This window comes from Petromyzon marinus, unplaced genomic scaffold (assembly GCF_048934315.1).
Source record: "Petromyzon marinus isolate PM22_M1 ecotype Great Lakes invasive population unplaced genomic scaffold, UKy_Petmar_22M1.pri1.0 PM_Scaffold_19, whole genome shotgun sequence".
NCBI lineage: Eukaryota > Metazoa > Chordata > Hyperoartia > Petromyzontiformes > Petromyzontidae > Petromyzon > Petromyzon marinus.
The window spans coordinates 1,489,565-1,514,212 of NW_027423157.1; the positions used below are offsets into that span (position 1 = coordinate 1,489,565).

The 24,648-nt window shown below is 46.5% G+C and overlaps 2 protein-coding genes across 2 annotated transcripts; both read left to right on the forward strand.

Annotated features, from left to right (window-relative positions):
• Positions 1–920: 920 nt before the first annotated feature.
• On the forward strand, positions 921–11,187 carry LOC142922843 (exosome complex exonuclease RRP44-like). Its single transcript, XM_076063785.1, has 8 exons — positions 921–1,840; positions 3,040–3,198; positions 4,883–4,993; positions 5,345–5,482; positions 6,634–6,780; positions 7,921–8,037; positions 10,147–10,231; positions 11,073–11,187. The coding sequence occupies exons 1-7, from the start codon at positions 1,655–1,657 to the stop codon at positions 10,186–10,188; spliced, it is 900 nt and encodes a 299-aa protein (XP_075919900.1). The 5' UTR covers positions 921–1,654; the 3' UTR covers positions 10,189–10,231; positions 11,073–11,187.
• A 1,362-nt stretch (positions 11,188–12,549) lies between these two features.
• LOC142922844 (exosome complex exonuclease RRP44-like) lies at positions 12,550–19,979 on the forward strand. Its single transcript, XM_076063786.1, has 3 exons — positions 12,550–13,120; positions 14,828–16,166; positions 16,689–19,979. Exons 1-2 carry the CDS (start codon positions 12,977–12,979, stop codon positions 15,047–15,049), a joined length of 366 nt encoding a protein of 121 aa, XP_075919901.1. The 5' UTR covers positions 12,550–12,976; the 3' UTR covers positions 15,050–16,166; positions 16,689–19,979.
• Positions 19,980–24,648: the final 4,669 nt, after the last annotated feature.

Genomic DNA, 24,648 nt, shown 5'->3' on the forward strand with positions numbered 1-24,648 from the left:
CACAGACACAGTCACATACAAAGACACAGTTAAACACGCACAGTCACAGAGACACAGTTAAACATACTCTTTGGTTCTTTCGGTAAAGTAACATAGGTATAAAATTAAACAAATCACGACGTTTCGGGCGCTAAACCCTGTTTGTTTAGTATGCTTCTCTCTCTGTGTCCCCTGTTGTATCTGTGTTAGTTCCCCCCTACTTGTGTGTCTGTATATACATCTGGGGTTATGTGTTTCCTCTCTCTCGTAAATTTAGCTCTTCTGTACCTGATGATGGCTGCTTGTGTTGCAACCGAAACGTCGTACGCTATTATGTTATTTTATTATTTCTTATTTATACGTGACTTTACCGAAAAAACCAAAGAGTAATTCCTGCAGTCACGAAAGCTTTGAATCAAGTCTGTAGTGCCTCTTGTTAAACAGTGCTTCAGTTGAACAGGAAAATTAATAAATCCAGCAGGCATGACTTGAAAAGTAACAAATTTACATTTTGGGTGGCACTCTAAATCGTCCGGTAAATCGTGTCGCCAATTATAATTTCTGCGTTTATCTGCGCGTGTCTGTGTACCCCCAGTGGAGGAATACGTGCGCAGCTTGCTGGACAACCCTGAGTTGATTGACCGTCTGGCACTGGCCTCGGAGCAGGTGAGACTCCGTATGCGTGCATCAGCTCTGCCCCCCCCTCATATTTTTGGTGCGGGCCTGTACCCTTGTCCGACCCCTCACTTCCGCGTTGCATCCAGCTGCCTCACTGAAGAAAGGGACACTTGCCTTGCGCTGAGTACGACGTTTCGCTGGTTGTAATCGCCAGGGAAACGATATACTCGATTTGTAAGTGTTGTGGGTTTACTCTCCAATACACTGGCGTGCTGCAGTAGTAACTAATTGACACGTTTTGTTTTACGTAACAAACCTTACTAATTGGCTGTACCGGGTTAACTACACCAATTTACGTGCTCTTACCCAAAAAAACCTTTATTATGGATAATATTGGTCGCAAAATAATACGTGTTAAACAGCTCCCTTTTAGAATGTCTCATCCTCACCAGCAATGGTCAATCAATCAAATAAATCGGTTTAACACGTAGGCTTTCGCGACCAATATTATTCATAATAAAGGTTTTTGGGTTAGATCGCGTTATTTATAAATGTCTCGTAACCCTCCACCACCTGACACGGCCAATCAGTAAAAAAAGTGTCACGTTGACAAAAGACAAATAATTCACTACTTTAGCCCACCGGTGTGTTGAAGAGTGAATCCACAACATTTACAGTTTGAGTACTCAATTGGATTCACTCTTCAACACACCGGTGGGCTAAAGTAGTGAATTATTTGTCTTTTGTCAACGTGACACTTTTTTTGCTGATTGGCCGTGTCGGGTGGTGGAGGGTTACGACACATTTATAAATAACGCGATCTAACCCAAAAACCTTTATTATGAATCAAATAAATCCTAGATTTATAACGTGGCATATTTATCAAAAAGCAGAGACGGAAGGGTGAAACTCTAGAGGTAGCTCTATGATATCCGCTTTTGTGGAACGTTCTCTAACACGGATGGCCGTACTGCTCTGAGATAAATCAGAATGGATCCTTCGTTTCGTTACGTGATGGCGGTTGCAAAATTGTTGTTGACGCGTGCATGTGCCGTGCATGTGCTGTGTACGTGTGCAGGATGTGGTGGAGTCCTGGGTAATCTTCCCCGAACATCTCTCGCTGTCCCAGCTGCAGCAAGGTGTGCGCTCCGGCCGGTTTGTCCAGGGAACCTTCCTTGCGAGTCGTGAGAATTACCTGGAGGGGACTCTGAGGGTGCGAGGGGACGGTGACAGTGATAAAGAGGTACACGTTTCACAAGCCTGCGTCCGGAAGGAACAATGCTGTTCGATCGTATCTGTGTGAGTTTTAAAAACAAATTTATAATGAAGCAGTGGCATAGCGTTCTTGGCATGAGCAGTAGCTCTTAACCTTTACTGAAAGGCTGCAGTAAAGGTTAAGAGCTACTGGGCTAAAATATTTGTATTTTGAACGTCTTTTGCACCCTACGTAGGTGTCGTAGCCTGGCTCCTGCCCCCCCGGCCTGTGGGTCCTGGTGCAGTTGCACTGCCTGCACACTCGATAGCTACGCCACCACAACCACAGTATATACGTTAATTGTGACTACTTTAATAATAGGGTTTTTCCCTTTTTTTCTGGCAACAAAACTGAAACCTTTTACAAGGAATCATGTGTGCATTAACTACAATACTTGTGGTCAAAATGCAAACAAAAAACACACTATGATAATATATGCATTGTCCTTGAGACTGATTGGTCCACACCAGGGACGGCTTTCTTTTGAGCCTCGACCCAATTGGTGCGAGGCCAGAGGACGCCAAAAGGCGTACGCATATATGGCAAATATTATCAGTGTGTTTTTGTTTGCATTTTCACCACAAGTATTGTGGTTAATGCACACATGATTCCTTGTAAAAGGTTTCATTTTTGTTGCCAGAAAAAAGGGGAAAAACCCTATTATATTTTGGTACTGGCAAAGGAGGTCTAATGATGGTTGTGACTACTTTGTTAACAAAATGAATGGTCTATTTCCACCTCCAAAATGTAACGTTAAATAACAATTAGGTACATTGGCCCTTTGTTGGAAAAAAAAACCCAGTCCAGAAATTGCCCTGCTTGAACATATGTTACTGAAAAACATTGGTTTCAGAAGATTCATGGGCTCACTCTTGTACAGTAAAACCTTGGATTGCGAGCATAATTCGTTCCGGAAACGTGTTTGTAATCCAAAGCACTCGTATATCAAAGCACTCGTATATTAGTTGTGATCACGTGACGCTCGGCAGTACAAAGCTGCTCGTATTGCAAGACCCTCGCTCGTTTATCAAATTAATATTTATTAAAAATTTTGCTCGTCTTGTAAAACACTCGCAGACCAAGTTACTCGCAATCCAAGGTTTTACTGTATATGCTGCTCTCTAACAGCACTTGGCCCAGCGGTCTGTTAAGGCTATAGGGGGGATCTTTTTTTTTCCTGCGTGCAGGTGTTGATCCAGGGGCTGCAGCATTTAAACCGCGCGATGCACGACGACATCGTGTGCGTGGAGATGTTCCCCGAGGAGCGCTGGGTTGCCCCCTCCTCGCTGGTCCTGCACGATGAGGGCGTCGCAGGGGACGTTGCAGAAGAGAATGAAGAGGATGTGGTGAGTGGAGCGCCAACACTGCCGAACCAAAATCAAACCCAGACACCTGCAGTGTGCGTGTCTCTCTCCCCGTGGTCGCATGGATTTTTCTCCAGGTCCTCCGGCTTTTCCCTCCACAGTTACAATCTGACATGCACTTAGAGTATTTGGCTGCTATCAATTTCAAATGTGATAAGATACTTCATTGAACGATCATTTGTGGCCAGGTCACTTAAAAAGAGCTATATAGCTCTCAGGGTCCTTACCTGGTAAAGTTATTTAGTTTATAGTTTTTAAATAGTTTTAATATAGTTTAAACAAAGAATAACAACAAAGACTCAACCATTTCAAGAGAGACCTTAGACATAATGAACACCGTGTGACCAGACAACAATCCACATTAGAGATGCTGTTAGCTTGATTTTGCGTTTATTAAATGACTTTACATTACATTACTTCAAAATCAAGTCAGGAGTGCTAATCATTTCGTACTATTTTTGTATGTACGTAGGGGTTATTTGACCATACTTCGGTGCGGGTTGGTGAAGGGGGGGGGCATAGATCAGGAGCATAGAAGGACAGGATAACAGTTCATTTTGCTGTACTGCGCTCTGCTGCCAGCAATTTTGGCGCAGAGCCTATACCACCTGTTATGCATATCCAGGCTCAACACGGCGTCGCTTCCACGGTCTGAGCTCCTTTTTAATGTTCATTTTAATTAACTTAATTAGAACTCAAGAGATCAGGACACGTATCATTTGCGAGAGTGACCTGGGTCACAGGGTGGCCTCTATATTGAAAACTAATTTCTTTAGTACTGCTTTTTGTATTTAGATTGTAGTCCTTGCCACGCACCTCTTTTTAGCATGGTTGGCTGTGTACGGTGCGAAATAAGTTCTACATGCATACATACCACAGTGACAAAATGCAAAACATAATAAAGTACAGCAATGAAGTTAATTGAAATTGGCACAAAAACAACCGTGGTTTATGAAAAGTCGACAATATTTCACAAACATAAACAAGTGTTAGATGTGAAATCGCATGTAGTGCAAGTTGGCTTGGGCAGATTATTTATATACTGATCATTGCACAGTTATACTTATAAAAACGTTACGTAAACATTAAACACATATAGGGTGACTGATGTGCTAAGCAGGTAAGAGAAAATGTCAATCACAATTGCAAGTGAAATCATAAAGAATCGAGAGATTAAGCATCAAATTGTGAATTAGATGGGAGGGTAACCTTTGTTGTACATAATATTGGTCGCAACAGCCTACGCGTTTTTTTAAACGTGTGGTATCTGATGGGCGTGTTCCGGTTGATTCTATCAATCGCCAGAACTGTTTTAACTTATAAATATTTACTGAGGACTCCTCACTGTGATCTTTTGTCATTTTAACAAAGCGTCAGTCTCATTATTGACATTGATGAGACACAGCATGAAACCACATCCGCAGGTTAAGCGCTATTGTTTTGGATTGCTCCTTCCCCTGTAAGCCAAATTGTATTGTGTTACGCAGTGAGCTGGTAAAAAAATAGTTATTTAATTACTTCAGTGTGTGAGAGAGACGCCACTGTGGTGAGTGCTCATTTGAGTTTGAGTTGTCATCTCCCGGTGCTATCCCAGCCGCTGCTGCTGCTGTCATCGCTCTTGCTTAGATTAAGCAACACGATGTTTGTTCTTTGTTTTGGTCTCCAGCTGAAAGCCGAAAGTGGGAAGATGCGTCGACCCACTGGCAAAGTGGTCGGCATCATCAAGCGGAACTCGAGGCCGCTGTGCGGCATGCTCATGCCCAGCCCAATCAAGGAGGTGGGCTGATCTTCATGTGTGTGTGTACGTGTGGGGAGCGGTGATGTAGCGGTTAGCGCGCTGCGCTACGAATTCTGGGACCCGAGTTGGATTATATTTATCGCTCATAACCAATAAACAGCGGCAAATGTCTGAACCTGTCTTGGGCCCTTCCCTAGGTCGACTCGGCCATAAATGAGTCTCTGATGTGGCATGTAAACATCAGCGCTGTGGAGACAAAGGCGGTCGGGCATGGTGCTGGCCGTACCCACCCCGTCGTTTGCCGTACCAGCTTGAATAGGTGTGTGCTGACGGCACTCGCCCAAACAGTTTGTTGAATGCCTTACTGGGGGCTCTTTGTGCGTGTTGCAGGCCACCCGCCACCTGTTCACGCCCGCGGACCGCCGCATGCCACGAGTGCGGGTGGAGACAAGACAAGCAGCGTCCCTGCAGGCCCACCGCATCGTGGTGGCCATCGGTGACTGGCTGCGACACTCCCGCTACCCGAACGTACGACTGCACCGTGACGCCCCGCACGCCGTGACACCTCACCCGTCCGTCCCGTGGTCGGCATCGTCGGGCTCATCCTTCTGTCACTTGACGCGCGGCCACGTGGCTCTGTATGCAATACAGCCGTCGAACCCAAAACACGAACGGTGACACGGTGAATTGGAAGTCAGGGTGGATGAGCTGGCACCACTGTGATTTATTTGTTTGAAAGCATGGCAAACTCACCTGTGATTCAACCTAGGTTATTAAGGTGTTGTAAGTTGATAGTCTCAGCCCAGTCACCAATAACTGCACCAAAAACGATATTAAATTTGGTCGTGCACTTCTATTGTTTAATTTCAATCTCTGAGAAAACTACTGCGTTTGACTGCCATGTGATGAACATTACTTTGATTGGCAGAGTGGTTGGAAAAGCACTGCCCCCCTACAATTTGGACTGCATTTCACTTCAATGGATCTTAGAAGTAGCTCTGTTATGTCTGCGCCTGTGGGTCGTCCTTGACCACGAAGGGTTTGTATAGATTGCTTGTTTTGTGTGATACCATTAACACAATGAGAAACAAAATTGGTGAAAAGTTAAATATATTGTTAAGATGTATTCTTTGGGTTGTATCTTTGTTTAAACAGATGCCGGTTAATATTCTACATAATGTACGTTAGGTACAAGGTTGGCATTGTGGTTGTGCTTTTCATACCTATTTGCCACTGCACAACCGAGCGGCACCATGGCTGGCACGGTTTAGTAGGCTGCAGGTTGTTTATCCACTGCAAAAGCAGATCCATGCCATGGACGGTCAATGCTTTGAACAAGTCTAGGCACATGCAGATGACGCTGTGGTGCCACGTCCCCGTGGTGTACCGACTGCCGTCACACAATTAACGTGTCTCTAGCCCCGCCCCTGGCCTTCCTCGGCCCCCGGATAGATTTGGATGCCTTGTGGGGCCAGCATATCACGGTTTGGTTCTGGTTCAACACGGCAAAAAGCCAGTGGGTGACCACAGACACCTCGAGAGCTCTGCGCTGTCTGGGTTCCAATGTACCGGTGGAACAGGGATACCGGTGACGATTGGCCACGTATGTGCATATGCATGTTGAACTTCTTCCGTACCATACGTAGACAACCGTGCTAATCGTCGGTGTGCTTGTGCAGGGCCATTTTGTGCGCTCTCTGGGCGAATGTGGGGATAAGGAGACGGAGACAGAGGTGCTGCTGCTGGAGCACGACGTGCCACACCAGCCCTTCAGCCAGGCCGTACTTGCATGCCTGCCCCCTCCCACGTTCAGCATCACAGCAGAGGTACGCATGAGACATGTGACGATATGTCAATTCATCGATTGAGTTCAATTCTTACGCCTGCGGTGTGTTGGTGTGTTCGGTCGTGCATGTGAGAATCCTTTACTTCAGTGCTCTTTATTACAAGGCCCACGGGCCACTGGTGGCCCCTGGGTGGCCTTTGGTGTGGCCAATGACGTGTGGATCCCCGACGTATAGGCCCCTGACAATAGACAAATGCGAAAACACCCCCCATCATCATCATCGTGCTGTCAAACCTCAATAGTTTCAAGATGTTTGGCCTGCGTAGAATACCTTCTAGAGGGCCTCTCTGGAGCTCTCCCTCCAGTCGAGGTCCTTCCGCTGCACTGGCATAAACGAGAAGCCACGGGGCTCTACACCTTTACCGCAGACCGGATATAGAAAAGCCGTCGACCTGAAAGAAAGTCGATGGCTCGGACACATTATCGTAAGAAGAGAGGAAATTCACATCGGAGGAAGGAAGGCGACGGACTTATGGAAGCACCAGGGCGGAGACCCGAGAGGCAGGCCTCGAGAGATGCGGATCAAAGTGGTGAGCCAGGATATGGAGGACTCTGCAGTAGCCGTGGAGATGGTCCAGTACAGAAATAAATGGAGCAAGGGGACTACAGACTTTTTTCCTATAACGCTGTACTTGCGTTCCTGAACAACACCGAATTGTGGAAAAATCGCATAATAAATAATATAGGGTAAAGCACAGTCCGCGATAACACGTGATATGCGTACGCAGGCTTAACAAAGACTTCGGGTACGTGAGTAGCATCTAGAAGCATCCAGAAACATCCCGCCTTGTGTGATGCTACACCGAGGCAACCGTACAACCGCTTATTCTGCCTCGCACAACGCAGTTCTGTTCACTCGATCGCCTTTTATCCAATTCGCATCCATGTTATGAAAAAAATGTGTTCCCTAATGCATTCATCGCATTATATCTAATTCACGATATGAAAACACGCAGAGTTATAGGAGAACGGACTGTACTTTCAAAATATTCAGTCGCCTATTGAGAAGATAGAACGCCATTAGCATGAAGTTGGTTTACCCATGTATGGCTCACCCTGTATTTTGTTTGTTGTAAGGCAGCGTTTTGTTGAACCTGGTGCTGTGTGTGTCCCGTACAAGGACCAGGCTGGCAGGGAGGACCTCCGTGCGTTGTCCATCTGCAGTGTGGATCCTCCAGGCTGCACAGACATCGACGATGCCCTACACTGCAAACCGCTCGACAATGGGAACACCGAGGTATTCATTTGGTGGTGGTAATCGTGGTCACGGTCGCGGTAATTCGTGCCTATTCCTTTCATGGTTTTGTCAATGCTAGCGGAGGTGACAAGGGGAGTTTAGTGGCACAATGATAAGTGCACTGCACATTTATCCTGTCAAGCTGGTTTAGTTCCAGTCATGGCTAACACCGGTACAGAGTGATATCTAAAAAAACTGCCCAAGTTCTCCCCTTCACCACCTGCATTGACCATCGTAATAAAGCAAGGTCAAATGACAATCGCGACCAATTACGGCATGGAGAAGCCCTCATCCTGCAGTGGATTGACAAAGGGGTGGACAATATTCCCGTTATTAAGTTTCCAAACATTGTTGCCTTAGTGCCCGTATTCTTGGTCTCTGCTCGGCTCAGGACTGACTTCAAAATGGCTCGGTTCTGGCTTGATCTGCTCCGTTGCCTCCAAAGAAGTATGAGTGGCTCAGCTGTGCCTTGGCTCAGGCTCAGCTCACGGAAATTCTGAGCGTGGCTGGGAGCATGCAGAGATATACGAGGAGGCACAAGAGACACAGAGGCTCAGGGCTGGAACCATGCTTAGAGGCAGCTGAGGTTTTAAGTGTTGATTTGATGTGGCTTATTGAGAATTAGAATCAGAATATTTATACTGGAGGAATCCAATGAGCTATAAAGCTATTTTTCACATGTCCAGTAGAGTCGGGTAAGAACGTTACAACAACAAACAGTGAAACAACATAATAGTAGTGCAAAGTACAAGAAAGATAAACAAATAACCCAAACACAAACAAATACAACGAAACCATCCCCATCCTACCAGGCAAAGCCCACTGAGGCATTGATTTATTTTTGATTAGTGACCTGGCCACAAATGAATAGCTCAACAAAGTGGCCCATCATTTGCACATTTATAGCAGCCAAAATAATAGAAATAATCTCAATGCATGTTGCGCGAGAGCCAAGCCTGAGCCAAGCCATGGCTAAGACCCCACTGGCCTAAGTGTCCACGTCACTGACCGAATGCCTGGTTCACAATGAATGCACCAGGTAGTAATGGATGTGCATTTCATTTCACATTATTGTGCTTTGGTTGAAGTGGCTATGGTGGAGGTTATACATGCATGTGGAGTGAGCGACTTCCGACAGACGTCTAGTAGAAGGCGTCTTCTCCTCCCTGTTAGTGAATGGGTTTCCTCTGCATTCATCAGATTTCCTCTAAATAAAACCCATACAATCTTAACTGGCATTCACGAAAACATCTCCTTGCTGAACAGTTACCTGCAGGCGACTTAATCATGTGTGGGTTTGCTTGCAAAACACTCGTTGAGTTGGTGCATATGTATTCGCCAGATTGTGTTTATTGACAGAGAAGTGTTTGCGTTTATGTGTTTGTGTGCCTGCAGAGGATTGATATGGTGCCAGAGTTATTGAGCTCAAACCTGTGTTCGTTGAGATCCAACATCGACCGTCGAGATGCACCAACAACTGTTAACTCGCGAGTGCGCACATTGCAACCCATACTCAGCAGCTAACGTGCGTTGTTGCCAGGTGCACATGTAATCCCATGATGCGTGGCACTGTTAAAGTGTCATTGTACAGATCCACACAAGCATGTGTACATACATAAGCAGCCAAACCAGGATGGCACAATAGTAACACGTGTCTCACAGCAAGAATGGCCTAGGATTGATGCCCGACTTGGTTGCCTTTCCATGTAGATTTTGTATGTTCTCCCCCTATTTAGCATGGGTTGACTCCAGGTTATCAGGTTTCCTCTCATCGCTAACATAAACGTGTTATTACTACTATGATCCTTAACCAAGGAAAGCCTCACTGAATCTCATAACTTCGGGAGGGTACTGCAAAGCTTTTGCAGTCGAACAATGGTTGCTACGTATATATTCCAGTTGAATAATTTGTAACAACCCAAACCGGTATTTGGCCAAACATCCCGCTGCTGAAAGAATGACTCGACTACCAAAAACTTGGCAAGACCCTCCTGAAAAAGAGTCTCGAGACTTTGCGAGGCTTTCCTGAGTGAACACCCTGCACCACTCCAATGACGACTCCGCCACTCGACGGTGAATGGCGACGGTGCATGTGCTGTGCGCGTGCAGGCTGGCGTTCTCGTGCATATGGGAGATGACTCCAAAGGATGAGATCGTGAGCACACGTTTTACCAAGAGCATCATCAATTCCAAGGTGATTTCCCCCCACCCCCACAGACGTTCAGTTTTTGTAAAACTCTCGTTTGCTTTCACGTTTATTGTATCGATGCCTTGCTATGTTGGTGCAGTTGAGGTTTCCGGATGGCTGAGAGGTCAGAGCATTGAGCTTGCACCTCTGGGTTCACAAGTGGAGCGAGAAGAACCGGGTTCACAAGTGGCAGTATGTATGTTGAACTTCTTTTGCACCGTACGTAGCCAACTGTGCTAATCGGAGGTGCGAGGTAGAACATGAAAGTAGTGAGTTGATGGTCTCTGTCCAGTCAACAATCACTGCACAAAACACAGGTTTTTTTTTAGGTTAGATCGTATACATATGTAAATGTGTCATTAAACCCACCCCCACCCGACACAGCCAACTAATAAGGGTTGTCACGTAAACAGAACATGCCAATTCGTCACGAGTACAGCACACCGGTGTGTTGTACAAGTGACGAATTGGCCACGTTCTGTTTATGTGACAACCCTTACTAGTCGGCTGTGTCGGGTGGTGGCGGGTTTAACGACACATTTATGTATTTACACAATCTAGCCCAAAAAACCTGTATTATGGATGATATTGATCACGAAAGCCTACGTGTTAAACTCACTGCACAAAAAACCACCAAATTACATTGCACTAAATTTGGTTAAATTCCAGCTTTGAGAATTCAAAAAATATCAATTTTGCTGTCTTTGGGTGAGCGTAACCCTCAGTGGTCATCGGGAGCCACGTAGACATCTGTTGAGTTCTGGCTTGGGCTTGGATCAGGCGTGGGCATTGTGTAATTGCGAGGACCCCATGATTCACCCGTGGTGTGTTCATCGTATCCCCGCAGGCGTCTCTGACGTACGCAGAGGCTCAGCTAATGATGGATGACGCCGGGCGGAAGGACCCGGTCACCAGCAGCTTGCGTGGCCTCAACTCCCTGGCCAAGATCCTCAAGCAGAGGCGCATTCAAAACGGGTAACTCATTGTCAAGATCCTCATCCCCTCCACCGCCTCTGGAGCGCTGAGCAGTATTAATGGGTGCACCACATTTAGTCGATCGGCAGGTCGCCTGTGGCGCGGTAAAGTGTGGTTACTCCCGTGTCTTCTAAGACATCCGGCCAGCGTGAAAGAGTAGGCTAAAATACATTGAGAGGGACTGTAAAAGGGTGTATCTCTAGAGGGGCCCCCTCTTATGGGAGCCCCCTTCTTCCAGAAGTGGCTTGAGCAAGCAATTGCAAGGCTGCACCTGTAGCTTTTTTTGACCCCATGATGCATGAGGCTTGGGTGAATACCATGCACAAACAAGTGTTACAGGATTCATACTCTTTGTTTTTTTTTCAGTAAAGTCACGTAGGTAACCTCCTCTTCTTTGGTTCTTTCGGTAAAGTCACGTAGAATGAGAATAAAATAATAAATTGATAAAATAAAATAACACAATAATATTCTCACGACGTTTCGGCCACAACACAAGCGGCCTTCATCAGGTGAAGGGGGCGAGACTGTCTGGTAGGACAGCGCTGGAGGTAAAACTATAAAATAACTAAATTAAATCACGACGTTGCGGGCGCAACACAAGCGTCCTTCTTCAGGTGGGACAACCACAGACAGAAAAAATTGCTGAAGTGGGCAAAAAAGGGCTGTTGTAACAAGAGGCTATATAGGTAAGAGAGTGTTGGGAAGCAAGGGGGGAGAGATAGAGAGGGGGGATGTGGGATAGGGGAAGTGGGGTGCTGCTAGAGGGATTAAAGGGGCGAGCACGGCAAAATGCCGGGGGGGGGGGGGGAAGTGAGCGGGGCTGGGAGTGGGAGGCTGAAGAAGCTGGAGATGCGGAAATGAAGGCAACAATAAAGAAGTTAAGGTTTTACCTGGTTAATAACATCCTTTTAGATTGGAGTGTTACAGGCTGCTGCGGGGCTACATTGTGGGCAATAGAGGACAATGCAGTGACACAAATTGTTTTACTCTTCTTAATGCTCCCATGTCTGTGCTCCCCCACCTTTGCCAAAGCGTACTGACCACCACGGTTAAGTACCACCCCACGACCCGCATGACATGGGGCGGCCCTCATCCAGCAGTGGATTGACTTAACGAGCTGTGCATGTTCAACTCAAATATCTGAGTTTGTGAAGTGTCTTATATTAAGATTCTGTGTTGTTTTGGCTGGACATGATACTCGCTCATGTCCCTTCTCCACCCGTAGGGCATTGACTCTGGCAGCCCCTGAAGTCCGATTCCACATGGACAGCGAAACCCACGACCCGATCGACCTGCAGACCAAGGAACTCAAGTGAGTCTCGTCAACAAGACACCTCCCATGACTGCAATCCGACTGTTGTGCAGATCTCTCTATCAGAATCAAAATATATTTCTACTGGAAGAATCCGATGAGCTATAAAGCTCTTTTTTCACAGATGTCCAGTTGGGGCAGGTCACAACGTTACAACAACAAACAATACAAGCACACGTTAGGATTGCAAAGTATTGGAAAGGTAAACAAATAACTTAAACAAATATACAAATAAAACTAAACTATTTTTATCTTATTCTTAGTTTTTTCGGTAAAGTCACGTTGAAGAGAAACAACAAAATAACAAAAGTAAAACCCTGACCACAAACGATAGCTGAACAAAGTGGCTTATCACGTAGGAAATTTATTATCGGCAAAATAATCTAAGATAAAGATTCTTGACCCTTGTGGTTGATGTGTTGTGGTGGCGGAAACTGGTGCGTGTACACAGGGAGACCAACTCGATGGTGGAGGAGTTCATGTTGCTCGCCAACATCTCCGTGGCGGAGCGCATCGTAGGCGAATTCCCCGAGTGTGCGCTGCTCCAACGCCATCCGGCGCCTCCGCCTTCCAACTACGACATCTTGGTGAAGGCGGCGAAATCAAAGGTAGAGTTAGAACCCCTTTTAACGACCACCCTTGTTAACTAATCGCTTAACAACGGGCCTCCATAGAGCTCAATGTGTAGGCTTAACCGACCATTTCCCTGTTAACGACGAGCTGTTGTAGGTACAATAAATATGAATTAATGCCACGTAGAAGGAAAACAATAAAATAAAAAAATATATAAAACAATAAAATTGTCACGACGTTTCGACTGCAACACAAGCAATCATCATCAGGTGTGAAAACCACAACAAGAAAATTTGAAAAAAGTGGCAGTTATTTTTAATGTTAGCACCACGGAGAGAGATTTGACAGTTTGTTCAGATGGACGAGTCCAACTATGTTCGGAAAAGAGGAGGGGGGAGACAAAAAATAATGGATGCGTTCTGACAGCCACCTTAAGCGTGATCAATCAATTAAGACCCGAAATGGTTTATCAAATCTCTCTCCGTGGTGCTAACGTTAAAATAACCACCACTTTTGTCACATTTTCTTGTTGTGGTTTTCACACCTGATGATGATTGCTTGTGTTGCAGTCGAAACGTCGTGAGAATTTTATTGTTTTATATTTTTATTATTTTATTGTTTCCCTTCTACGTGAATTTACCGAAAGAACCAAGAATATGAATCCCTGCAGTCACGAAAGCTTTAAATCAAAATGAATTAATGCATTTATTCACAGTGTTTATTTTAATATGATGTGCTTATAATGTTAGTATCTTTATGTATTAATATCCATTGTTTAAATATTATAAAGTACGTTTTTTGGGTGAACAAGGGAAACTTTCGATGCTATCGGACCGAATTAAGCTTTTAACACGTATTTCCTATACTCGCTTAATGACCAAATCCTTTAATGCTCGGGTTCGTGGAACCAATTACCGTCTTAAAGAGGGGTTCTACTGTCTCTAGATTGCTGTTAACCTAACTTCAATATCATCCTCCTCGCAAGGAATTCAGAGGTCGCCGGGTGTCTCAAATTTTTGTTTGAGGTCTTTTGGTTTAACCGGGTGAGAACTCAAGAGACCATAATAGTCTCATTTGCAAGGGTCACCTGGGTCACCCTATGACCCAGAGATTACAGCTGGGACCCTGGCTTCAAAATCCAGCAGCCGCATTGAACATACTGTGTTATCAAGTGTAGGGAGTTGAAGGACTCGGCTCGTTTCCCAGCTACTCCACAGAAATAAGCAACAAAAAACCATCACGATAAATGTAGTACTGTATTTAATTTTAGATAAATTCCAGCACTGAAATGTTTAAATATCAGGTCGACTTATTGTGATGAACATTATGCTCAAGATGGGTGGGAATGTGCTACCCCCTACTGTGAAGCAGAGGTGTCTTGAAACGATGTCAGTATTGGCCTGAGCGAGCAGTTGCAGGGCTGCACCTTTTACCTTTATCTTGAGATGTAGCCGTATAGTTTCCACTCGCCCTTAGAGGCAGAACAACTCAAAAGCTGTGACGAACCACAGACAACGCTGGAAGGCAGCCAGGCACTGTGCCAGATGTAGATTAATCCACTTGCTGTACTGCCTTCTCCTGGCAAGCCAGGTTATGGAAACCTGAATGCCTACAGGAAGTGCGCTGAATAACGTTTTCTTTCCAATACACCACAACCCTTGCTGCTTCCCCAGCACTGAACTACAAGCCACGTGTGGGATAGTCACCTCACAAACGCCGGTGTGCCCGATTTTTTTGCGCAGAACATCGAGATCCAGGTGGATTCAGCTAAGGCGTTGGCCGAGTCCCTGGACCGGGCGGCGGTGCCGGGAGCGCCACCATACCTCAACACTCTGCTGCGCATCCTGGCCACGCGCTGCATGATGCAGGCCATCTACTTCTGCTCCGGCATGGAGCCCGACACCCACCACTACGGGCTCGCCACCGCCATCTACACCCACTTCACGTCGCCCATTCGACGGTGACGTGCTCTGGCGTCAGGCACACGCGTGAAATCGACCTTCGCGATTATTGAGGGGACTATGTTGTTGTCTTGGTGTGGTCTGGGACTGTGCTGCCTTTCCCAAGTTTAGGAATTTATTCATTAATTGATGTACTTATGCAATGTTAATTTGTCATTATGGCACACCTCCGATTAGCACGATTGGCTACGTACTTGTATATCTTTTTTCTATTATTTACTTTTAGTGATTTGTTTACCTTTCCTATTCTTAGCACTCTCTATCATCTACCAACTGGACATCTGTCAAAAAGAGCTTTTATCACGAATCGGATTTCTCCAGGATAAAGATTCAGATTTTGACTTATTTTTCTAAAAGGTCCTATAAACGGGAAGTTTGGCCAATTCCTTAAATGGTTGTTTGGCTTGTGTTGGAGAAAAACTAGAGGATCGGGAGAACACCAACGCCTACAAGGACGGTGACAGTGTTCCACGTGCAGAATCAAGAATCCATTGCCGTGTTGTAGCGGCGGCCAAAAGTGAATTGCAATTCTGCCATGGATCGCTAACGATTTTGTTGTGGATCTTAAATAAGAACACAGATATGAGCAGGCAGCAATTTGCATTACATCTGATGACAAATTAAAAATCCTCAACAAAGAATTAAATTCATACATTAACAAAGATAATTTCCACCAGCAGATGGTGCTAGAACGTGGTATGTCCAGAGTACAGTATTCTATCACAGCGTTAAATCCATCTGAGTCATTGTTTGCGTAGCTTTCTGGTGGATCGTGAAACCCGCTGAGATCCACCAGAATGAATCGCGGTGCTTGGTGGATTAATACCGCTGCTCCGTTGGCATCTCGTGGCCATACCGCAGCCTGTATCTACTGTAAATTTAATCTTCATATTAAATAGAGGCTACAACAAATGTGAATATTGTTGTTGTCTCCCTGTACAGTTACAGATACTCGGATGTGATTGTGCACCGGCTGCTGACCGTGTGCGTGGGCGCCGACCCCACGTACCCGGCGCTCACCGACAAGCAGAAGCAGCAGCAGCAGCTCTGCAACAATCTCAACTACCGCCACAATATGGCGCAGTACGCCCAACGCTCGTCTGTAGCTTTCCACACGCAGGTGGGAGGCGGAAGTGTCGGCCACGTGGAGCTTGCACGGCTTGTGCTTAGGCACCTGATAATGTGTCCATTCGTCTCTTGAAAACCATTTTTAAGGTCACGAAAGCAGGCATCGTATTGTGCGTGTAGTAAGAATCAATTGTTTTCTATTCGCACGCTTACGTGTGGTGGTGCCGTGGCTGTACTGGTTGGCTACACTTGACATTGCTTTTCAGCATTCTTCTGTGTTTGCTGAAAAACCTAGTCACTTGGCACATTTGCCCATGATGTGACAACTTTATTTGATTGGCTCTGTCAGGTGATGGAGGATTATAGTCAATACAATTGACATTGTACCTTCACGATTGAACTCAAACTAATCCCCATGACATGATGCCAATAGCACAACTGGAATAAATTAGCGGGGGGATGCAGAAAAATACCTTAAATTTTGTTAAGTAATTATGGGCTTGGTAAGTGATGCGCGTGTGTCTGCTCTTGGCCACGTAGCGGTGATTAACGGCTGCTGTTGTTGTGGTCTCAGTTGTTCTTCAAGAGCAAGGGAGTGGTGAGCGAAGAGGGCTTCGTGCTGTTTGTGCGCAAGAACGCCGTGGTGGTGCTCATTCCCAAGTACGGCTTGGAGGGGACGGTTTTCTTTGACTCCAAAGATCTCAAGCTCAACGTTACCTTCGACGAGGAGGTAGGGCATGTGTTCACTTAACCGGGAGGCATTGGCATTTCCCGAATGGCTGAATTCTGCATTTAAACCCAGGACTGGCTTAATGCACTGGGACCCAAGCCCCCTGACCATCTCTGTACGATTAGGTTTCTATCAGACACACAGACACTTGGTTTAAGGTGGAAGAACGCAGTGAGATACGAAGCTCCGTTTTTTTGCCATTTGGCAGTGTGGACTATTACAGAGGAAGTTACACCGGTGGATACATTAGAGTCGGATGGCTCACAGGGCTATACCAAAATAAACTGAAACTGAATTAAATGATGTAAATGCGTTTCAAATATAAAACGGTCACAATTAAATGTGCTTTGGAAATAACTGCCATGACGGAGCCCGTATTGTCACGGAGAGGACATCACATTAAAAATACTGTAAAATCCCTCAGATCCGGAAGAATTATAGAGAAAATTTAATGCTTTCTGTAAACAATGAGAAACTCGAAGGGCAGAAAAGTACTTGTAGAATAAAAACAAATGAGGGAAATAGTAGTTGATGCAAAAAATGATCTCTAGATGGCAAAAAGCACATTTGTGACCAGTGGATCTGGTCCTTTCCAGCATGCCTTGTATGCCGCATTACATTGTCACTCTGCGTGGATAATGCACACAGCCTAATTTGGACCAGAAGCTCAAAAGGGTCAACATTTGCAGCCATATTTTAGGTATGTTCTTAACTGCAATTGTACACTCCATATAACCTAAGGGGGGTTGCATCTACTCCTTAATGATGGCCAAATAAGGCTTTAAAATTCCTTGGCTGGCCCGCACATCACGATCCCTCGGTTGGTTTGGTCATTGCAGCCATCGGCTTCTCATGCCTGGTTTTCAGCTCGCGGTGTTGTACGTTTGTGCCATTTGTGTGTCCGCTGTCACAGATTCCAGGCTACAACCCTGTGGAGTCCACCCCATGGGGCTCGCCTTCTCCCCGGCCTAAGAAACCCAGACAGCACTAGTGTATCGTGGATGCGGTGTCAACAAGATGTCGGAGGAGGTGCATGAGTGGGCACACACTCTGGGTTTTACATCTGCAGAGTTAATTAAGTGTACATTTTGCTCGCAAGCAGAGGTGAACAATTGAAAAAAAAGCAGTGGCGGTTATGAGAAATGCTACCCTGAAGTAACAGACGGTTTGGACTCTGAATTTGCAATCCAGAGGTCACCGGTTCTTCGTTCTCCTGTCGCAGCGGTTCAAATGGTAGCGCAATTTTTTTTTTAATTTAGAATTTTTACCTTGCCAACCAGTACAATCAGCCAATTAAGGTGTATACGCATCAAGATGTATGAAAGGTTTAGGATATCTTATGCCTCACTTCTTTGCCAGCCAAGACACTGACCCCCTTGTGATGAAGGTGATTTCACAAAAATATGGGTTACTGAATCGGTGGTGTTTATTGACTAACGCAGCAGTGTCCAACCCACAAAGCACTGTGATCCATTCTGGTATATCTCAACATGTTCCGTGATCTACCAGCAATATATGACCAACAGTTACCCGGATGGATTTAACCGACTAATAGAACACTGTAGACATGCCAAGTGCTAGTGCGATCTATTGGTTTAAAATATATATTATTTATCCATTAATTCTTAATCGGGGATTTTGTTTTGCCATCTGCTATAACAAGAATTGCTTTATATTAGAGGTGTTTATTCCTATTTGTCCCGAGATCCACAATCAAAATCTTTTGCGATCATCCACACATGGATCGCGATTCACATATCGGCTACCACTGATCTAACAGTTGAAAACCAGTTTAAGACGTAGGCTTTCGCGACCAATATCCATAACACTGGTTTTTTGGGTTAGATCGCGTAATAAATATTTAAATGTCGGTAAACCCGCCACCACCCGACACAGCCAATTCGAAAGGTTTGTCACATTAACAGAACGTGCCAATTCGTTACTAGTAACATCACACCGGTGTCTTGGAGAGCAAAGCCACAACATTTACAATCTGAGTACAATGTTTCACCAGTAATTACAACCAGCTTCATCAGGCGACAGCCAGATTCGTGGAGAATCCTCGTTCCTTAATGCGCATGCATAATGTGTGTTGATTAACATATAAATAACCCAATCGGCAATGGATACCCATAGTCATATGCATTCATTGATTCCCCTCCCAATTCGCGAAAGAAGTGCTCACAAGTGATGGCTGTCGCCTGATGAAGCTAGTTAGTGCTGGCGAAATGTTGTACTTAGATTGTAAATGGTGTGGCTTTGCTCTCCAACACACTGGTGGACTGTACTAGTAACGAATTGACATGTTCTGTTTATGTGACAAACCTTACTAATTGGCTGTCGGGTGGTGGTGGGTTTAACAACACATTTATATATTTAAACGATCTAACCCATAAAACGTGTATTATAGTTGAAAACCTACAATTGTTCCAGGTTTGGCCTGTCGGAGTGGGCCATTAGGGTGGCCACTCGGAGGGCAAAGCTCTGGGGAATCCGAGCAAGAGCGTCGAAGTATGATTGTGCACGGTGACACCCGCAGGGGTCTCGTGATGGATGGCAAATGGAAGATTTTTTATCGCGAGAGGATTCCCTGCAAGGGATGTTAGGTTACTTATTCTTGTGAGGATGCCATTTACTGTATGAAGGGGCAGCGGTCAGCTGCATAGAACAGAGTATAAAATTCCCCGAGCTGTTGCTGTTTAAATCGTCGGTTTAACGGAGAATTTCACCGCAGGTTTTTTTACACAGCTGCCCCACCCCTCATCGGACTCTGTGCAATTACACAAGGAATGTTTTTGGAAAAAATGTCGGTGTCAGAAAATTTTAAGGTTTAATCGTTTACAAATGCGCATTTCGTTACAGCTTCTCTTGTCCTTTAGACGTGCAAAGATAATTTCTGACAAAATATTGACACGTTTTCAAATTTTTTCGTAAATGGTCGTAACTTTGCTCACGTATATACAGTACTTGGGCAATAATTCTGAGCTCCTGGAGTAATGGTAAAGATTTAAGCGAGTTGATGTCTTTGCGACTTTGTGTAAATGTGTTTAACATTTTTTAGCTGAATCGTATATTTACAAGCATGTACACATGAGTTATACGCGTTTATATACAAAATTAAACCGATTTATTTTCCATGCATCTTCTGTTATTTTGGTTACTTTAAGTTACGTTTTCCACTGCTGGATGAACATCTCGCCACGTGATGTTGGATGTCAGGTTTAGTTTGACCATACTTCACCATGCTGGTCACTGTTGGATGATAATAATGTCCACTTGCAATGCACCACTGCGCAGTATTCACTTGCCTTCGAATCGAGTCCTGCACCGCCGTTTCACATGCAAATTTGATTCTCAATCCTTGGGCCAACTTGCTCCTAATTAGCATGCGATTTGCCACATTTCGATCTCGGAGGTGATTAAACGCGCCGGCTTCCAGGCTTGTTGAGCCGCTCGGAGCCCAATTAACGAAAATTGTTGCCAAAGCAAAAGCGTGAGCTTGAATGTTTGTCCGTGTTCTTTTCAAACCACCAGTCGAACGCCGGCCTCTGTCCACACCGACCGTGCGGAGGCCCTGGCCGTCGGGGAGGCCCTCATGGTGCCTCACAGCAAACGTGGGGCCCGGGTGGGCGCGTCGACGGTTGATCGCGTACAGGCGGTGCAACTCCCACAAATGAAACATCACACCTTGCTGATCTCGTGTCCAGGAGCATAAACGGTCATCACGCAAACTCCGGTCATCCTCGCAGCAGCAGCTCTTGGCCATCGAACAAAGACGATCACCGCTTCCTTCCGATATTAGAAGCCACGAGCTATGAACGACTCGGAGGTTCGAGCAACCACAGCCGAGTGGGAAGGCAGCAGCAGCCCAGGCGGTGAGCCAGCTCCAAAATCCCCCAAGCACTGAAGTTCTCGATTTAGTACATTGAAAAACACGACAGTAAGTGAAACAACGTAAATCGAAACCAATTTTGCCATTCACTTGAGGGGCCGTCCATAAATGACGTCACGCAATTTTTAACCTCGTCACTCGGCGTCACAAAAAGTCAGACCCCCCCCCCTCAAATATGGCGTCACAAAGCTCTGCCCCCCCCCAAAACCATATTTCCATTTTGAAAATAAAACATGCTTCAACTATTGCCATTGTAGTGCGTGGCGCTGCACTGATGTAGGAGTGTTATAACAATTAGTGTTATAACAATTCTATACTTAAAGTTGCGCATTTTGATGTGACGTCACATTTCTCAAACCCCCCCCCTCCCCCACGTCACACATCGTCACAAATGTCTGACCCCTGACCCCCCCCCCCCCCCGAGGTGCATGACCGCGTTACCGTGTTCATTCTGTGGTGAAGGGATGAGGAAAAGGAAGAGGGAAAAGCATCCAGCGTCGCCGCACGCAGGCAACGTGTATATCACAGTGGTAAAAATATAAAAATACACATGTAGTGGGTTCCACGGAGACTGGAGACGTCTTTAGAGGCAACACGGTTTATTTGTAACTATGAACAGAACTCCCCTTAACTCCCACTATCTAGGGAGGTACAGCCTCCGGGCTAGCGTGCCCTCGCACTGATCAAACCTGGCTCTCAGCCCTCTGGCTATCTGTGCCCTAGGGGAGGCTAACTGACCCGACCCAGCCAAGGTACGGGTCCTGACCACTGGTCCGAGCTCGGCGCGGCCCTTACAAGGACGTTGGGCTCGAGGTCCCAGGGTCCTAGCTAGGGAGGCTACTCTGACCCGACCCAGCCAAGGTGCGGGTCCTGACCACTGGTCCGCGCTCGGCCCCGACCCTTATAAGGATGTCGGGTCCCAGGGTCCTAGCTAGGATGGTCTTCTGTTCTTCGTCTTCGGAGCACTGCCCCGAGCTGTCCCAGAGGTGCCCCTTTAATACACCTCTCGGGGGCTCTCCGCCCCCGGTGCCGCCCCCTCTCTAGAACCTTCCAGGGGGCTCTGGAAGAACCCCCCAACCCCTCACCTGGGGCCTGGCTCTCTCTGTCCTTCCCCAGCTCAGGGTGGCACCCCCTATGGGCTTGTGCCCGCAACTGCAGGTAAGTATACCGACGGTATAGGATGTGCATTTATTACGCTACATCTATGCGAGAGAGGTTGTGGACAAGAGTCTGCTCTGCGGGAAGCAAGCATTGCCATACGAATGAGATGAGCTCGCGTTCGATGCGGGCAGTCTTGAGGACGACCGTCGACAGGCACGCGTGGAGGCACGCCGTGGTCACAGCGCAGCGCCGACTAGTGTAGGTGGTGATGGCCCAGTTGTAGAGAGGAATGCCGGAGCTTCGAGCAGATGTAGCCGAATGTAGGATAGAGCATCTTGAGGAGCGTTGCCCTCGACCCCCTCCGGGAGGCCGTATGGTTTACTTGGCACTCCCGTCCCTTAGAGTCCAGTCTGATGTAAGCCTCCTCAGGTTCCAGCAGCCTGGCTTCGTAGGTCTTCATTGCACCGCTCTGCTCGTCTAGCATAGTCTGAAGGGTCATATGTGGCTGCCTCCTGAATCTTCACCCTCCTGCAAACCTTACTCGACATCTCGTTGAGGACCCGAAGAAGGGCAGTATTCTCTTTGTTTTTTTTTTTACAAAAGGGCTTGTAAGAGCTCTCGTTCCTCCCACCGGGATCTCTGGTGTCAACTTGAACAGGGTGGGGGGGGGGGGGGAGACAAAGCTATGGCTTTTTTCCCAGGGGATCTGTCTTCCATGGAGCACAAAGATACAGGCGGAAGGTCCCCTTGGCCTAGCCATGAGGTCAGGCTCGAGTTGCTTACTGAGGACCCTACACCTAAGGAGGCTGTGGATCGCCCTAGGAAGCTCCAAAGTAAAAAAACAGCTTTCCAAGGCCCCCTATAAAGTGCCTGAGGCCAGGTAGAAAAATAAGAAAACTATCAAACAGGAAAGCGAGTGGTTATGTTGGGTCGAAAAAGGTAATGTTCTAATGTAGGGGTTGGAGCGGTCATTGCTGCTTACTCGACCATGACGTCACTGCAACTCGTTTGATTAACACTTTTAAAAGAAAAAATCACAACGTGCACTGAACATATTATTCCGAATCGGTTTTACCACCACTACCACCATGACACAGTGGCAAGGCTGGCACATCGCAGTGCAGCTGCTAGGCTGAATCATATGAATAAATATAATCAAATCTAGAAATATCCTGTATGTACCCAGGAGAGCCACATTGAGTCTCGAGACTCATTATTAGCTCCGTGCTGCATTAAGATGTTTGGACAATTTCAAGCATCAGGGTTCGGCACGTAGGAGGAAACCGGAGAAACGCGCAGATGTTGTGAAGCTGGCTTGGTGGTAGAAGTCAGTCCAGAACATTTGGCCCCACACCTATCACTGTAACGAATCAGTGTTCTACGGGAGCATTCTAAGCGAGGACTGATTGTATTAAAATCTACTTTGATCTACGAATCGTAATGTATCAATAATGTTAACGTGTAACATGCCCCATGGTTTTTCTTAATCTGGAAGGAGGGAACAACGGATGATCTGTGTGCTGGTGATGTTGGTGATGATCTCGTAATGGCTGTTCACTTCAAGGAGTGGGAGAGTCTGATGGTGAACCTGGATCGTGCCAATAAGAGGTAGGGCCTTACCATTCGCCCTACCAAACAAATCAAAGCAGTACCTGCCTTGATATTTTGTATGTCTTCAAGGACTCCACCCCCTCAACTCTGCATGATAGGTAGTTGTGGAAAGAGTGGAGGTATTCCCATATCTGGGCAGTTGTTTATGACCAGCTCCGATTTCAGAGCGGAGGTCTTACTCTGAATTAGTTCAGTGGCATATCCTTTTTTTCAGCTGCTTAGTGCTGTATAAAAGTTACATGGCCTATCACTTCATACAAACCTCTGGTTCTTTTCTGCCACACTTGTCCTCTCCCTCCCAGCTATAACCTCCCGAAAGCAACATTTGACCTTTGTTTTGGCGTGACAAACACCAGTGAAAGCAAAACACCGAAAGTGTAATGACTACACGTAATGCAATAATCTCAGTTGTATTTCTCAACGGGTATTGAATATGAAGTCCCAGGAGTGGTGAAGGTGCATCAACCTGCAGACCCACAGGTGGCAGCGGTGGATTGGCCTGCAGACGTTGGGGTGGTGGTGGATTGGCCTGCAGACCTTGGGGTGGTGGTGGATTGGCCTGCAGACGCTGGGGTGGCGGCGGTAGATCGGCCTGCAGATGTAGGGGTAGCGGCGGTGGATCTTCCAGCAGTAGCCGACCAGTGAAGTTCTCGAATAAATTTACGCAATTTGCCGAACCTGGTGGCTTTGGCACAGGCGGTGGTGGATCTCCCAGCAAAAGCTGGGGAGGCAGTGGTGCATCTGCCAGCATGAGCTGGGTTGGGATGACAACGTTGGATCTCCCGGCAGCAGCCGGGGCGGTGGTGGCGGTGTTGGAGATGCCAGCAGCAGCCGGGGTGGCAGCGCTGAATCTGCCAACATCAAGCGCCATGGCGGTGGGGGTGAATAATATGCCAGAAGCAGTCGGGGTGGGGGTGTCGATGCATCTCCCAACAGCATCCCTGGTGGTGGCGGCGGAACTGCATGTGGCTGCCAGGATGGCGTTGGAGGCAGTGGTGGTGTTGGTGGAGACCGTGGCCGTGGCTTTCTCCAGCTCCTTGAGCTATCAACGCATCATTTCCAACTGCAGATGGCGCTCCACATTCTCCCGTTTGTATACTTGAGTGCAGGGAAACATTCGACAGTTTGATCAACATTAGCCCCTACACGAGCCTTCTAATCATCGCAACTCTTCAAACTATATCGCTTATATAATGTACA